This window comes from Oryctolagus cuniculus, chromosome 8, assembly GCF_051225735.1.
Source record: "Oryctolagus cuniculus isolate XC-2025 breed Fujian yellow rabbit chromosome 8, ASM5122573v1, whole genome shotgun sequence".
NCBI lineage: Eukaryota > Metazoa > Chordata > Mammalia > Lagomorpha > Leporidae > Oryctolagus > Oryctolagus cuniculus.
Genome location: NC_142874.1, coordinates 30,377,097 through 30,392,366, shown reverse-complemented (window position 1 = coordinate 30,392,366; position 15,270 = coordinate 30,377,097). Strand labels below are relative to the sequence as shown.

General features: G+C 46.1%; 1 protein-coding gene across 2 annotated transcripts in view; it reads left to right on the top strand.

Moving 5' to 3' along the window:
* Window positions 1-15,270, top strand: part of PIWIL2 (piwi like RNA-mediated gene silencing 2) — a 91,312-nt gene that overhangs the window by 66,227 nt on the left and 9,815 nt on the right. Inside the window, exon 21 of one of the 2 annotated variants that reach the window (XM_089302222.1) lies at window positions 939-1,187. The exons of the other annotated variant lie outside the window; for it this stretch is intronic. Coding sequence (XP_089158348.1) covers window positions 939-1,172 — 234 coding nt within the window. The 3' untranslated portion in view covers window positions 1,173-1,187. Of the gene's footprint in view, window positions 1-938; window positions 1,188-15,270 lie in introns of those variants that run through there. 2 annotated transcript variants of the gene reach the window in all.

The following is a 15,270-nucleotide window of genomic DNA, read 5'->3' as shown; positions in this document are numbered from 1 at the left end:
CTCAGGCCAAGGCGTTAACCCGCTGTGCCACAGCGCTGGCCCCTGTAGAATGTTTTGAAGTTGGAAAATGAAACCTTTCCTACTTTGTATTTTATTTTCAGCATTGTTTAGTTCTTCAGGATCCTTTTGAGTTCCTTATGAATTTGAGAATAGGCATTACCATTGGAATTCTGATAGCACTTTTCTTGAGTTTGTAGATCACTTGCAGAGTACAGTAATAATATATTTAGTACAATAACAGCGAATCTTCTGTACAAGGACACAGAACACCATTCCATTTACTCAGGTTTTCTGTTTCAGCAGTGTTTTAGCTTCCATGTCTGTCTTTCATCTCCCTGGTTAGAATTATTCTTACATATTTTTAGTGTATTTTTTTGGATACCACTGTATTTTTGGCTTATTCTTTGCTGGTCTGTCAGAGCACAGCGGGTTTTGTGTGTGGGGTTTGTACTCTGTAGCTTTATTGAATTTGTGTATGAGCTCTAGAGTAGTTTTGAGAGTTCTTTGCAGCTTTCTATGACAGCGTTGTGTCGTCTGCAGAGAGTGTTCTCTGCAGTTTGGACGCTGTTTCTTTCCTTCCCCTGCTTGCCCACATGCTTAGTTTGTTCCGTACTTGCTTTGGCTGAGACTTCTACTACAGTGTGTGACGGCAGCGGTGAGAACGGGCACCTTTGTCTTTCCTGGTCTGAAAGGCAACGCTTTCACCATTGTGTATCATTTTAACTGTGGATTTCCCATAAATTCCTTTTATTATGTTAAGTAAATTTCCTTCTATTCCTAATTTCCTGAGTGTTTTATAATCAAAAAAAGTTAAATTTTATCTGATGCTTTTCCTGACATGTTAATTTGTAGCAATTTTGTTCAGATTAATACCACATTTTAATAGTATATAAAAACCTTTGGGTTTTTTTTCCTTTTATTTATTTATTTTTTGATAGGCAGAGAGAGTTAGAGAGAAACGTCTGCCTTCCACTGGTTCACCCCCAAAATGGCTGCTACGGCCGGCGCTGCACCGATCTGAAGCCAGGAGCCAGGTGCCTTCTCCTGGTCACTCATGTGGGTGCAGGGCCCAAGCACTTGGGCCATCCTCCACTGCCTTCCTGGGCCACAGCAGAGAGCTGGCCTGGAAGAGGAGCAACCGGGACAGAATCCGGCGCCCCAACCAGGACTAGAACCCGGGGTACCAGCGCTGCAGGTGGAGGACTGGCGTAGTGAGCCATGGTGCCGGCCATAAACCTTTGGTTTTCTATAGCTCTGTTGTCTCTTGCTTTCTGTGATAAGTGTGCGGTAGAGTTCCCCCAAGAACTGAAGCCAGTGGGTGGAGGGTGTGAGGTTTCTTGCAGTTGAGCAGGCCGGGAAGTCCGGTCTCTGCAGAATGGTCTAGCAGGCTGCAGGCCACGGAGGAGCTTTGGTTTATCCCACTTTGTGTTCCTCATCTTCGTGGACGTGTGGGTTGATGTTTTCCTCGACACTGGGAAGTTCTTGTCTGTTTCTTCAGCTGTTCTTTCCCGCCTGCTGCCCCCTCAGACTCCGGGTATTTGTATGTAGCTGTGCTTGCTGGGCCTGGAAGGCCTCAAGGGCAGTGTCCTCCTCCTCCCTCCTAGCTCTTCCTCATAGCAGATAAAATCTCCATTGACAGATCTTCCAGTTCACTGGCTATTTTATCTGCCTACTCAGATCTGCTGTCAGGTCCCTCTAGTGAATTTTTCTTCTCAATTATTACTCTCTGCTGTCCAAGAATTCCATTTGGTTCTTTCTTGTAATTTTTATCTATTTTTAGTCTTCATTTGGTAAAATATGTTCTCATACATTCTGTAAGATCTTAAGATATGATTTCCTTTTGTTCTTTGAACAATATTTTAAAAATATTTTCTTAAGATTTATTTATTTGAAAGGCAGAATTAGAGAGACAGATCTTCATCCACTGGTTCACTTTCCAGATGGCCACAACAGCAGGGCTGAGTCAGGCTGAGCCAGGAGCTGCTTCCAGGTCTCCTGTAAGAGTGCAGGGGTCCAAGCTCTTGGGCCATCTTCCACTGCTTTGCAAGGCCATTATCAGGGAGCAGGATTAGAAGTGGAGCAACTGGGATATGAATTGGCACCATATGGATGCCAGTATCACAGATGGCTGCTTAACCCGTTAGGCCACAACACCATCCCTAAAATCTTTTTAATTTTATTGATATAATGAGAACAGATTTCATGTATTTCTTTTTTTTTTCCTAAAGATTTATTTTATTTATATGAAAGACAGAGTTACAGAGAGAGGTAGAGACAGAGAGAGAGGTCTTCCATCTGCTGGTTCACTCCCAAGATGGCTGCAATAGCCGGAGCTACGCCAATCTGAAGCCAGGAGCCAAGAGCCTCTTCCAGGTCTCCCATGCAGTGCAGGGGCCTAAGGACTTGGGCCATCCTCTACTGCTATCCCAGGCCATAACAGAGAGCGGATTGGAAGAAGAGCAGCCGGGACTTGAACCAGCGCCCATATGGGATGCCGACGCTTCAGGCCAGGGCCTTAATCTGCTGCGCCACAGTGCTGGCTGCTCATTTATTTCATAAATACAAATCAAAGAATATAGTGATACTTCTCTCCCTCCCTCATCCTCCTTTTTTTCTTTTTAATTTTGCAATAACATACTTCAATGTAAAACTTTTAGTAATAGCATCTTGGTTTTTTGTAGGACATTTTCTGTCTATTGCCTGCCTTTTTTTTTTTTTTTTTTTTGAAAGTATGGATGGGGGCTGGTGCTGTGGCACGACAGGTATGCCCTGGCCTGAAGCGCCGACATCCCATATGGGCGCTGGTTCTAGTCCTGGCCGCTCCACTCCCGATCCAGCTCTCTGCTATGGTCTGGGAAAGCAGTAGAAGATGGCCCAAGTCCTTGGGCCCCTGCACCCATGTGGAGACCCAGAAGAAGCTCCTGGCTTCGGATTGGCACAGCTCCCGCCATTGTGGCCAATTGGGGAGTGAACCATCGGATGGAAGACCTCTCCCTCTCTCTGCCTCTCCTCTCTCTGTGTAACTCTGACTTTCAAATAAATAAATAAATCTTTTAAAAAAATTTAAAAAGTATGGATTATACTGTCCTACTTCTTGGCATGCTCTACAATTCTTTGTTGAAAACTGGACTTTTCTTAAAAAATATTTACTTAGAGGCTGGAGTTGTGTTGTAGCTGGTTAAGCTGCTGCCTGCGATGTTGGCATCCTATATGGGCGCCAGTTCAGGTTCCAGCTGTTCTACTTCTGATCCAGCTCCATGCTAATGCACCTGGAAGAGCAGAGGAGGATGAACCAAGTGCTTGAACCCCTGCCATCCACATGGGAGAACTGGAAGAAGCTCCTGGCTTCTGGCATTGATCTGGCCCAGCCCCAGCTGTTGCAACCATTTGGGGAGTAAATCAGCACATAGAAGATCTCTGTGTCTCTCTAACTCTGCCTTACAAGTAAATAAAATAAATCCTTAAAAATATATTTACTTAGTTATTTGAAAGGCAGAATGAGAGAGAGTAGAGCCAGAGAGAGAGGGAGAAGGAGAGAGTTCTTTCATTCTCTGGTTTACTCCCCACTTGCCTGACCAGCGAGGGCTAGGTCATGTTAAAGCCATGAGCTGAGAACTCCATCTAGATCTCCCACACGGATGGCAGGAATCCACGAATGTGGGCAACAGGAGGCTTCCACTGAAGGAAAATACAAAAAGTCGTTGCTTAGATAGAAGGTAAATTGTCCAAGATAGAAATTGAGAAATGGCTCAAGGAATAAATAGCAATGAAAGGGAAAAATATGAGGGCAAATTTAAATGAATACATACCACCTAAATAATGTTGTGTGCAAATATATGTATTGTGTATGATTGTGAACAACTTAAATTTCTTAACATACTGTATTTAATAGGAAGTAATGGTATCCCAATGTTCTTGGGCCTTTGAATTTTTTCCCCCAGAAACCTTTTATTTAAGGAATATAAGCTTCATACATTTCAGAAGTTCAACTTTAGGAACATAGTGATTCTTTCCACCATACACACACTCCCACCCTACTTCTTCCTCCCTCTCCTATTCCCATTCTTATTTTTTACCAAGGCCTATTTTCAATTAACTTTATACACATATGATTAACTCTGTTCTAAGTAAAGAGTTCAAAAAATTATGGAAAAAAAATCTCAACAGTTGAGACAAGGACTGTTCAAAGTCATTGCATCTCCAAGTGTCAACTTCACTTCTGTAGATTGCCTTTTAGATGCTCTGTTAATGATCATGGTTCAGGGAGAACATATGGTCCTTTGGACTGGCTTATTTCACTGGTGATGTTTTCCAGTTGCTTAGTGGGAAGTCTTTAGGTAGTTGGGGGCATTGCCCTTGGAAGATTGTTCTCATGAGCAGGTTGGTTGTGTGATTCTGAGTTTGGCCTAGCCACCATACTCTCTCTGCTTCCTGGCTTACCATGTGATTCTTCCTCTGCATGGCTGTCAGCATCCACCTTCCTCATCACAGGCCAGACCCGTGGTACTGCCTGATCTTGGATTGTAAACCTCCAAAACCATAGGCCAAAATAAACTCCTTTCATAATTAGCCTGTGGTAGGTATTAACAGAAGCTGGTAATTAAAGAGAGGAAGATATAACAGTTGTAAGCATATGTATATCTAAGCAGAGACCACAAAATCTACAGAACAAAAGTTAACACAATTGAAAGGATAAGTAGACAGTGCAAACAACAATAACTAGAAACCTTGGAACTCTACTTTGACTGTTGGGTAGAGTGATTAGATAAAATACCAACAAGGAAGTGGACAGCCTGAGCAGCACTGTGCTCCTGCTGTACCCACAGACATCTGTAGGGCCTTCAACTCAACAGCAGAGTACATTCCTTCTGAAAGTATGTGGTACATTTTCATGGTGCACTACCTATTAGGTCATAAAACAAGACCCAGAGTACTTGAAAGATTAAAATCATACAAAATACATTCTTAATGTAGAATGTGATTATAATAGGGGGAATTTGAGAGATTCACTAACATCTTGGAATTGAACAGAACCTCTGGATAACCGGTGAGTCAAAGAGGTGAAAGGGAGATTATGATATAACTTGGAGGGTGGGAGGTATGGCACATTTGGGATGCCAGTTCAGCTTCCTGCAAACGCACGTGTGTCTGAATTCCCTCTTTGGTTACCAGTCATTGGATTAGGGCCCACTCTAATCCAGTCTCACCCGTCCTAACTTGATTATGCCTGCAAAGACCCTGCTTCCCACTCAGGTCCCATGCACAGGTTCCAGGTGGGCATGAATTTGGAGGGGCATTATTCAGCTTGGCACAGGCCTAGTGTGTGATTCTGTTTATACTATTAAAGTCGCGTTAGCAATCTGTGCTCTTGAGAAATATTGGCTCGTAACTTTCTTGTGATGTTTTTATCTGGTTTTAACATGAAGAACTTCATTGTGGTTTTTATTTCCATTTCCTTAATGACTAATGGTATTTAGCTTCTTTTCAAGTGTGTGTCGTCTGTGTGCATAATAAGCTTGGGAGAAATGTCTGTTCAAATGTTTGTCCAAGTTTAAGTTGTCTCTTCTGGTGGATTTCTAAGTTCTTTATGTATTCTGGACGCTAGACCCCCGTCAGGGGCACCCCAGGAAGTTCGTGGAGGACTGGGAGTTTGGTGCAGTGTTAAGACATCTTGGGATGCCTGCCTTCCATAGCCCAGTGCTTGCATTCAGGTCCCAGTGCTGCTCCCAATTCAGACTTCCTGTTAAGGTTCCCTCAGGGAGCCATCAGATACACTTAACGGCTCAAGTACTGGGACCACTGCCGCCCATGTGGGAGACCCAGATGGAATTCCAGGCTCCTGGCTTTGGCCTGGACCAGCTCTGGCTACTGGGGCCATTTGGGGAGTGAATCAGTAGATGAAAGGTTTGCCTGTTTGTCTCTCTCCATTTCAAATCAAACAAGTCTTTTAAAAAACAACAAAAATTCTACAGCTGGCCAACCTCACATGTACTTAATTGTGATAAACTACATGCATTCCCCCTAAGATGGAGAACTAGACAAAGAATATCCCCTCTTACCACTCTTGTCTGACTTCACACTGGAAGTCCCAACTAACACAATAAGAAGGGCTGGTGCCGTGGCTCACTTGGTTAATCCTCCGCCTGTGTTGCCAGCATTCCATGTGGGCACTGGGTTCTAGTCCCGGTTGCTCCTCTTCCAGTCCAGCTCTCTCCTGTGGCCCAGGAAGGCAGGAGAGGATGGCCCAAGTGCTTGGGCCCTATACCCGCATGGGAGACCAGGAAGAAGCACCTGGCTCCTGGCTTCGGATAGGCGCAGCCCCAGCCATAGTGGCCATTTGGGGAGTGAACCAGTGGAAGGAAGACCTTTCTCTCTGTCTCTCTCACTTTCTATAACTCTACCTGTCAAATGAACAACAACAAAAAAAAGTCAAATACAATAAGAAAAGGAAATTAAAGGTATACAGATTGGGAGGGTGTAAAGAAAGCTTTGTTTATAGATAGTGTGATTATATAGAAAATCCTAAGAAATCAAAACAAAAAATCCTGCTACATTAGTGAGAAATGCAATCTTCAGAACTCTGGGTACAAAGTTAACATACAGGGGTGGATACCTAACAGAGCAGCTAAGCTAATTCTTGGGGCACCCACATCCTGTGTTGGAGTGTGAGGTTCAAGTTCCAGCTCCAGTCTCCATTTCTGCTTCCTGCTAATGGGAGGCAGCAGATAGTGGCTCAAGTAACTGGCTCCCTGCCACCCATGTGGGAGACCTGGATTGAGTTCCCCCTTTTGACTTCAGTGGGTATTTGGGGATGAACCAGTGGAAGGGAGACTCCCTTCCTCCCTCCCTTGTTTTCTCCTTCCCTTACTCCTTCCTCCCTTCTTTCTGTCTCTCTGCCTTTCAAATAAATAAGCTAAGAAGAATTAAACCACAAAGTTAATATAGAGAATCAGTTTTCCTATGTTCTAGCAATGAACAGTTGGAGTGGAACGAAAATGCCATAAAATAAATATCAATTATATCAGCACAAAAATTAGGATAATTAGGTATAAAGTCTAACAAATTACAAGCCAGATTGACTAATGTAAATAAAGCTAGAGCACTCACATTTAAAAAGAGAATACATAAATGGAGAGCTAGGCTGGTGCCGTGGTTCACTAGGCCTGTGGCGCCAGCACCCCAGGTTCTAGTCCCGGTTGCCCCTCTTCCAGGCCAGCTCTCTGCTGTGGCCCAGGAGTGTAGTGGAGGATGGCCCAGGTGCTTGGGCCCTGCACCCCATGGGAGACCAGGAGAAGCACCTGGCTCCTGGCTTCAGATCGGCACAGCGCCGCGCTGGCTGTGGCAGCCATTAGGGGAGTGAACCAACGGAAGGAAGACCTTTCTTTCTGTCTCGGCCTCACTGTCTATAATTCTGTCTCTCTCTCTCACACTGTTTTAATTCTGCCTGGCAAAATAAAAAAATTAAAAAATGGAGAGCTACGCCACGTTCATTGACAGGAAAACTCAGTAGCATGAAGTTGAGAACTCGTTTTCCAACTTAGATGGATAGATTCAGTGTTCCCTGACACAGTCCCAGTCAAGGTCCCAGCCGTTGGGTTTTTAGATGTCGACAAACTGATTCTAAGGTTGATATGAAGAGGCAAAAGACAAAGGGTAACAGCACAATCAGGAAGAACAAAGTATGCAGGGTGGCAGGTGTAATTTGAAAGAACAATGTTGGAGGGCTGATAACACCAAGTGAAGTACTTACCTGTTGCAGTTGATTTCTCAACAATGTTGCGGTGGATTCCTTTCTGAGAGGAGCAGCGTGGTGGGGGCAAGAGGTCACCACACAGACCCTGGGAGTCAGGTGAAAGCAGGCCTGAGGCGAGCAGCCCGCAGACTCGTTTATTTGAGTTAGTACAACAGCTTATATAGCCAAGACCAGCCAATCCAGTCGAGGGGCAGTCTATGCCCCAACCAATCACAGCCTGTTGCCAGGTAGTTTCCAAAGCCATCCAATCACAGCCTGTTGCCAGTCAGGCTCTTGTCGCCAGGCAGTTTCTGAAACCATTCAGTCACGGCCTGCTGTCAGTCAGGCTCTGTTATCATGTGGTTTCCTCTGTTGTCATGTGGTTTTCGAAGCCATCCAATCATGGCCTGTTGTCAGGCAGTTTCTTTTGTCAGTGGCCATCTTGGCATGACCTTTTCACCTCATTCCACCACACTTACCTACGAAGCACAGTAATCAGGATTGCAGGGTGTCAGCGAACAGACAAGTGGGTCAGTGGGAGAGAGCAGAATGTCCAGAAGTTGACCCACACAGAGTTGAGTGAGCTTTTGACAAAGCCGAACAAGCGTTGAATGGAAAAACCAGGGTCTTTTCAGCAGATGGTTCTGTAAAAACTGGCCGTCCGTGTGGAGAAGATTGTATTCACCAACCTCTGACCTTTCACAAAAATTAAAATTAATTTAAATTGGCCACATACACGTATTGAAAATGCAAAACTAGCATTTCCAGAAGGTAACTGGAGAAGATCTAGGTGACCCTGGGTTTGGTGATTTATTTTTAGATATGAGACTAGAGACAGCACACGATAGGTGGATTTCATTAAAATTAAAACTGCGGGAAAGACACTGGTAAGGCCGGTGCTGCGGCTCACTAGGCTAATCCTCCGCCTTGTGGCACCGGCACACCGGGTTCTAGTCCCGGTCGCCCCTCTTCCAGGCCAGCTCTCTGCTTTGGCCAGGGAGTGCAGTGGAGGATGGCCCAAGTGCTTGGGCCCTGCACCCCATGGGAGACCAGGATAAGCACCTGGCTCCTGCCATCGGATCAGCGCGGTGTGCCGGCTGCGGTAGCCATTGGAGGGTGAACCAACGGCAAAGGAAGACCTTTCTCTCTGTCTCTCTCTCTCACTGTCCACTCTGCCTGTCAAAAAAAAAAAAAAAGACACTGGTACAATATGAAAAGACAAGCCGTGCACCGGAGAAAGTGTGGTGACGCGTGTTCTTGATAAGGGACGATTACCAAAGTAGGTATAGTGCTCCTAAAACTCAGCATTGAAAAATGAACAACCTGACTGGAAAATGGCCAAAAGACTGGGACAGACTTCTCGAAGAATATTGACACATGGCAAGCAAGCGTTTGAATGGATGCCCAGCATTCTATGTTCTTAGGGAACTGGAAGTCAGAACTACAGGGAAATAAAATGACATGTCCGTGAAAGTGGTCAGAATTCCATTGCTGACAGTGCCGAATACTGGTGAGCACGCAGAGCCGTGGGGTCTCACTCACACGGTGTCTGGTACAGTTACTTGGGCAGCTGACTATGAAAGTGAGACGCGTGTAATGTGTGTGTAAGGGGGGGTTGGCGGCCACGAGCATGGCCGGAGCACTGCCTGCGGAGCCCACGTCCCTTGTTGGAATGTCTGTATTTGTCCTCCCAGTCCTGCTGCAGCAGCTTCCTGCTGGTGTACACCCTAGGGGAGGTACTAGATGATACCAAAGTGGCTGGGTCCCTACCACCCATGTGGGAAAGCCAGGTTGAGGTCTGACTCCTGCCTCTGCCTGGCCCAGTCCTTGCTGTGCAAACATTTGAGGGGTAAACCAGCAAATAGGAGCTGTGTGTGTGTGTGTGTGTGTGTGTCTTCTTCCCAAACTAAAACAAACACTCCTACAGACAGACATTTGGCAAAGCAGTCAAGATGCCACTTGGGATGCCCACATCCCAAATCAGACTGCCTGGGTTCGAGTCCTGCCTCTTTCTGATTCCAGCTTCCTGCCAGTGTCCACGGTGGGAGGCAGCAGCTGATGGCTCAGTTACTTGGGCCCCTGCCACCCTGTGGGAGACTTGGATTGAGTTTTGGGCTTCTGGCTTCAGCCTGGCCAAGCCCTGGCTGTTGCTGGTATTTGGAGAGTAAACCTGCAGATGGAAGAACTATCTCTTTCCCTCCCTTTTAAGTAAAATGAAACTAAAATTTAAAAGAGAAAAAAGCAAAAAACCACAACCCTGGGGCTGGCATTGGGCATAGTGAGTGAAGCCACTGCCTGCAACATCGGCATCCAGTATGGACGCCAGTTGGTGTCCTGGCTGCTCCACCTCTGATTCAGCTCCCTGTACATGGGTGCCTGCCATCCACAAGGAAGACCCAGGTGAAGGTCCTGGCTTCTGCCTTGCCTAGCCCTGGCCATGGCAGTCATTTGGGGAGTGAACCATAGTAGAGATCTCTCTTTCTCTGTCCCTCCCTCTCTTTCTGTAACTCTGACTTTCAAATAAATCAATCTTTCAAAAAAAAGACCTAAACATAATCTTAACAAGCGACCCAGTGGTCGTGCTCCTTGTTTCTTCCCCACATGAATGGAGGACAGTATCAGCACAGGAGCCCTCACGTGAATGATCTGGCAGCTTGACTCAGAGTTGTCAAAATTGGGAAGCAGCCAGGGTATCCTTGGATACCGTGAGTGAATAACCTGGCACATCTGTGCAGTTATTCTGACTTAGTGCTAAAAGGAAATGGGTATCCAACCTGTAAAAGCCATGGAAGAACCTTAAATGCTTATTGCTAAGGTGAAAAAAAGCTAATCTGGAAAGGTAACGTATGTGATGCCAACAGTGACTTTCCTGACAGGCGCATTGTTTGGAGACAGTAATGAGAGCAGTAGTTGTCAGGGGTTCGAGATGAGAGAGAGAGTGACAGGGGATGCACAGGTGTTTTGTTTTAGAGCTGTAGAAATATTCTGTATGACACAGTAATGATGAATACATGACATTCTGTTTGTCAAAAACTATACAGCTGGACTATGCAAAGAGTGAATCTTGACATAAGCTGTGTGCTTGAATTAATACTAATGTACTAATATTTGTTCATCAGTTGTTAACAAATATACCATCCTAAGGCAGCATGGAGATAGTAAGGAAAGCAGTTTGACGAGTGGAGTGTTTATAGGAGCTCTATACTGTTGCCCCAGTTTTTCGGTAACCTTGAAAAGTTCTCTTGGAAAACAGTCTGTTAATCTGAAAACATACAGTGACCCCTCTTCCCAAACATTAAGGTGGCCAAAATAAGGAAGATAGATAGTAAGTTTACTGCCAATGTGGAGAAATTAGAACCTTCGTGTGGTGTTGGTATTGAGAAACGGTGCAGCTGCTTTGGAAAGCAGCTTGGCAGTTCCTGAGAGAGTTAAACACAGTCCCGTGCTTGCAGACAAAGCCTCTGGGCTCGCCTTGGCATCAGGTGCGATGTGCGTCACCACTGGCCTCGTGGTTGCCTGGCGTGCAGCCTCAAGACTGTGAAGTCTAGGTGTAGCCCAGGGTAGTGCTAGCCTGGGTACGGAAGAGGCAGCCTTTATCATCCCACCTCCAAACTTGGGCAGACAGCAAGAAGCCACCCAGCTGTGTCTTGGGACTCACTGCCTGGTGTTGGCAGGTATAGTCATTCCTGTCCCCAGGCCAATGCCTGTAGAGCCCCTGGCCCCACCCTGGTGCATAGAAGAGTGCCATGGGTGCAGTTGATTGGACTTAGATCCCAGCTAGCATCACCCGTGACTAACTGCAGGGGCCCTGGGGCTGTGAGTCCACCTCAGCAGCAGACAGCCCATAGTAGTGTGGACTTTGTTCCTGTCCCTAGTCCTCGAGGGCCGTGGGCTCCAGGGATGACCTGGCATTGTGTTGGTAACCACAGCACTAGGTGTCTGGGTCTACCCTTGTCTATGGAGAAGGCTTTCAGGGACTGACTGTTCCTTCTTAGTAGCATGGCCTAGTTCATTCTGTCCATCACATCAGTTGTAAATCTGGGTCAGATCTGGGTTGGTCACCTTACCGGTCTGAAACAGTGACAACACACCAGTAGCAGACTTGTGGCACACCACGGCTCAGGATGCCACCTATTGCTGATCCGGCAGAGCCGTCCATAGGCTTACAGCAAGTGAGCAGGTTGCTTGGGTTCTGGAAGGACAGTCCCAAAGCCAGATTGGAAAGACTGGAAAAGACACCTAACCCTGCACAGTACATGACACTGTATGCCAGCAGGCATCAAGGCCTTCCCGAGAACCGTGACCCCACCTGGCAAAACAAGGTGCTAGAAGCCAGCAGCTAGCAACGGACGTTTGCCAAGTCTAGGATGGAAATCCAAAGCAGCTTTCTTAAAGGAAACTCAACAAGCTTAAAGAGAACACAGAGAAACAATTTAATACTGTAATAGACTTAAAAGAGAGATGGAAGAAAACATTTTTAAAAGATTTATTTATTTTGTTAGATCGAGATCCTGCATCTGCTGATTCGCTCCCCAAATGGCCCGGATTGGGCCAGGCCAAAGCCAGGAGCCCAGAACTCCATCCGGGGCTCCCACATAGGTGGTAGGGGCCCAAGTACTTGGGCCACCTTCCGCTGCTTCCCCAGGGCACAGTAGCAGGGAGCCTGGACTCAGACTGGTGCTCTGATAGGGGACGCCAGCGCCGCAAGCAGTGGGTCAGCCTGCTGTGCTATGCCAGCCCAATGAAGAGATTAAGTCAGGGTGGACATGGGCACAGCGGTGAGGCTGCCGTGTGCCACGCCCACATCCCATTCACCTCGATTCCACCTTCCTGCTACTGTGCACTCTGGAGGCATTAGCCTCCCGTGTAGGTGACTTGGATTGAGTTCCTGACTCTTGTCTTCATCCTGGCCTATCCCCAGCTGTAGCAGGCATTTGGGGAGTGAACCAGTAGATGGGAAATTTCTGTCTCACTTTCAAATTAATAAAAAATTTTAAGTGTATTTATAAAATCCTTGGAACTTAAAAATATATTGAGTGCAATTGAAAGTGACTCAGAAGGCATCAATAGCAGAATAGATCAAACAGAATAAAGAATCAATTGAATTTAAACAGCAGACTATTCGAAAACACACAGGTGTAGGAGAAAAAGAGCCAAGGAGAACAAAGAAAGCGCATGGGAATTTTGGAACAACATTAAAAGAGCACATATCTGAGTTAATCAGATACAAGAGGGAGTTAAGGATGCCAGAGGGGTAGAAAGCGAATTCAGAGAGGCATTAGAGAACTTTCCATGCCTCGGGGAAGGGCGGAGGTCACCAGGCAGATTGAACTCCACCAGCCCTACCTCAGAGCTTACTGTCCTCAAGCTCTCCAAAGTTGAAGGATTCACAGTGCCACAGGAGAAAAGCTGCACACATGAGGGTATTCAGTTTGTCTGCAGACTTGTTGGCAGCAACCTCATAGGCCGGGAGGGAATGGGATGAGCACTGAAGGGAAAAAACCATCAGCCCAGAATGCTGGGCCTATGAAAGCTGTCCTTTGGACACAACAGAGCGAGGGGACAGTCCAGACAGGGCCAGCGTTGTGCTGCGACACCGGCATTCCACATGAATGAACCAGTGGGTGGAAAATACCTCTTGCTTTCTCTCTCCTCTCTCCCTCTGTCTCTTTCTCTGTCTTTCTCTGTAACTCTGCCTTTCAGATGAATAAGTAAATCTTAAAAAGATGAAAAACGCATTCCAAAACAAAAGCTGAATTTATCACTACCAGACCTGCCTTGGGAAAAAAACTGCTAAGAGAAATTCTTCAAACTGAAGGATGCAAATGAATAAGAATAAAATATCAGAAGGTTGAAAACTCACTGGTAAGAGTAACTACACAAAAATTGAGTGCTGTGCAGTTAGAAACATGGTGTGTGAACCATTCATCTCTTTAGTGTGAAGACTGAAAAAACAATTAAAAATAGCTAGCGTCATTAAACAGACCTTCTATGGGGCAGGTGTTTGGCTTAGTGGTTAAGATGTCAGTTGGCACGCCTGTGTCCCGTATTGGAGAACTGACTGTGCAGTCCTGGCTCCAGCTCCGGAGTCAAACCTCCTGCTAATGCAGATCCTGGAAGCCAGCAGGTGAAGGCTCGAGTGTTTAGGTCACTGTTGACAGTGTGGGACACTGGGTTGAGTCCCCTACTTGGGTTCCTGGCTTTGGCCTGGCCCACCCCAGCCTTTGTGGGCGTTTACACAGTGAATCAGTGATGGGCGTTCTCTTGTTTCTCTCTCTCTTTCTCTCCCTCCCTCCCTCCCTCGCCAAAAAAGAGAGGCATTATATAATTTTACAATCACAACAAGAATTCCCAAAGTGGGGAGAAAGGAAGTGCAAGAGTAGAATTTTTGTTAAAGATTTCTTTGTAATCCATCTTAGGTTGCTGTCATTTCAAAATAACTTGTTAACCAAAAGATGTTTTTTATGAGGTTCATGGCAACCATAAAACAAAAATCTTTAATAGACTTGCCTAAAATAATAAGAAGTCAAAACTGCTAGAGAGGAGGCCAGTGCTGTAGTGAAGTAGGCTGAGCCTCTGCCTGCAGTGCTGGTATCTCACATGGGTGCCGATTCAAGTCCCAGCTGCTCCTCTTCCAACCCAGCTCCCTGCGAATGCGCCTTGGGAAGCAGCATAAGGTGGCCCAGGTGCTTGGGGCCCCTGCATCCACATGGGAGACCCAGAAGAGGCTCCTGGCTCCTGGCTTCAGCCTGGCCCAGCCTCAGCTGTTACAGCCATTTGGTGGAGTGAACCAGCAGATGGAAGACCTCCCTCTCCCCTCTCCATACACACACACACACACACACACACACACACATACATATGTATATACATACATCCATACTCCAACAGGGGACTTTAACATACCACTTTCAGCACTGGACAGGTCATCCAGACAGAAAATCAAGAAAGCTGCAGCTGAGGTAAACTGCTCCCTAGGACAGTTGGACTTCACAGACATCATAGAACATTCCAGCCAACAGCTGCAGAGATGTCTTCTCAGTAACCCCCGGGGCTCCCAAAACAAATCTCAGTAAATGTTAAGAAATAGAAGTAACCTTGAGAGTGTTTTTTATTTTGCCCACAATGCAGTAAAACTAGGAAATAATAAAAACTTGATGGAGGGATAAACAGATTAACCCTATGAGCTTGCAATGCTAGTGCTAGATATATACCCAAGAGAACTGAAAACAGATGTCCACACAGACACTTGTATACAGATGTTCCAAGCACCGTTGTCTCCAAAAATGGAGACAGTCCAAATGCCCATGAACTGCTGAATACACAAAATGTGATTATGTCTGTGCCGTGGAGTGAGCAACTGAGACATAGTTCGACGTAGATGAGTTGTGAACACATCATGCTAAGTGAACGTAGGTCCAAGAGATCGTGTATTACACGGTTTTATTGTCCAGTAGAGGCTACTCCACAGACAGAAGCTACATTAGTGCTTCCAGGAGTGTGTGGAGGAGGCAGTGGGGACTGACTGCTAGGTGTGT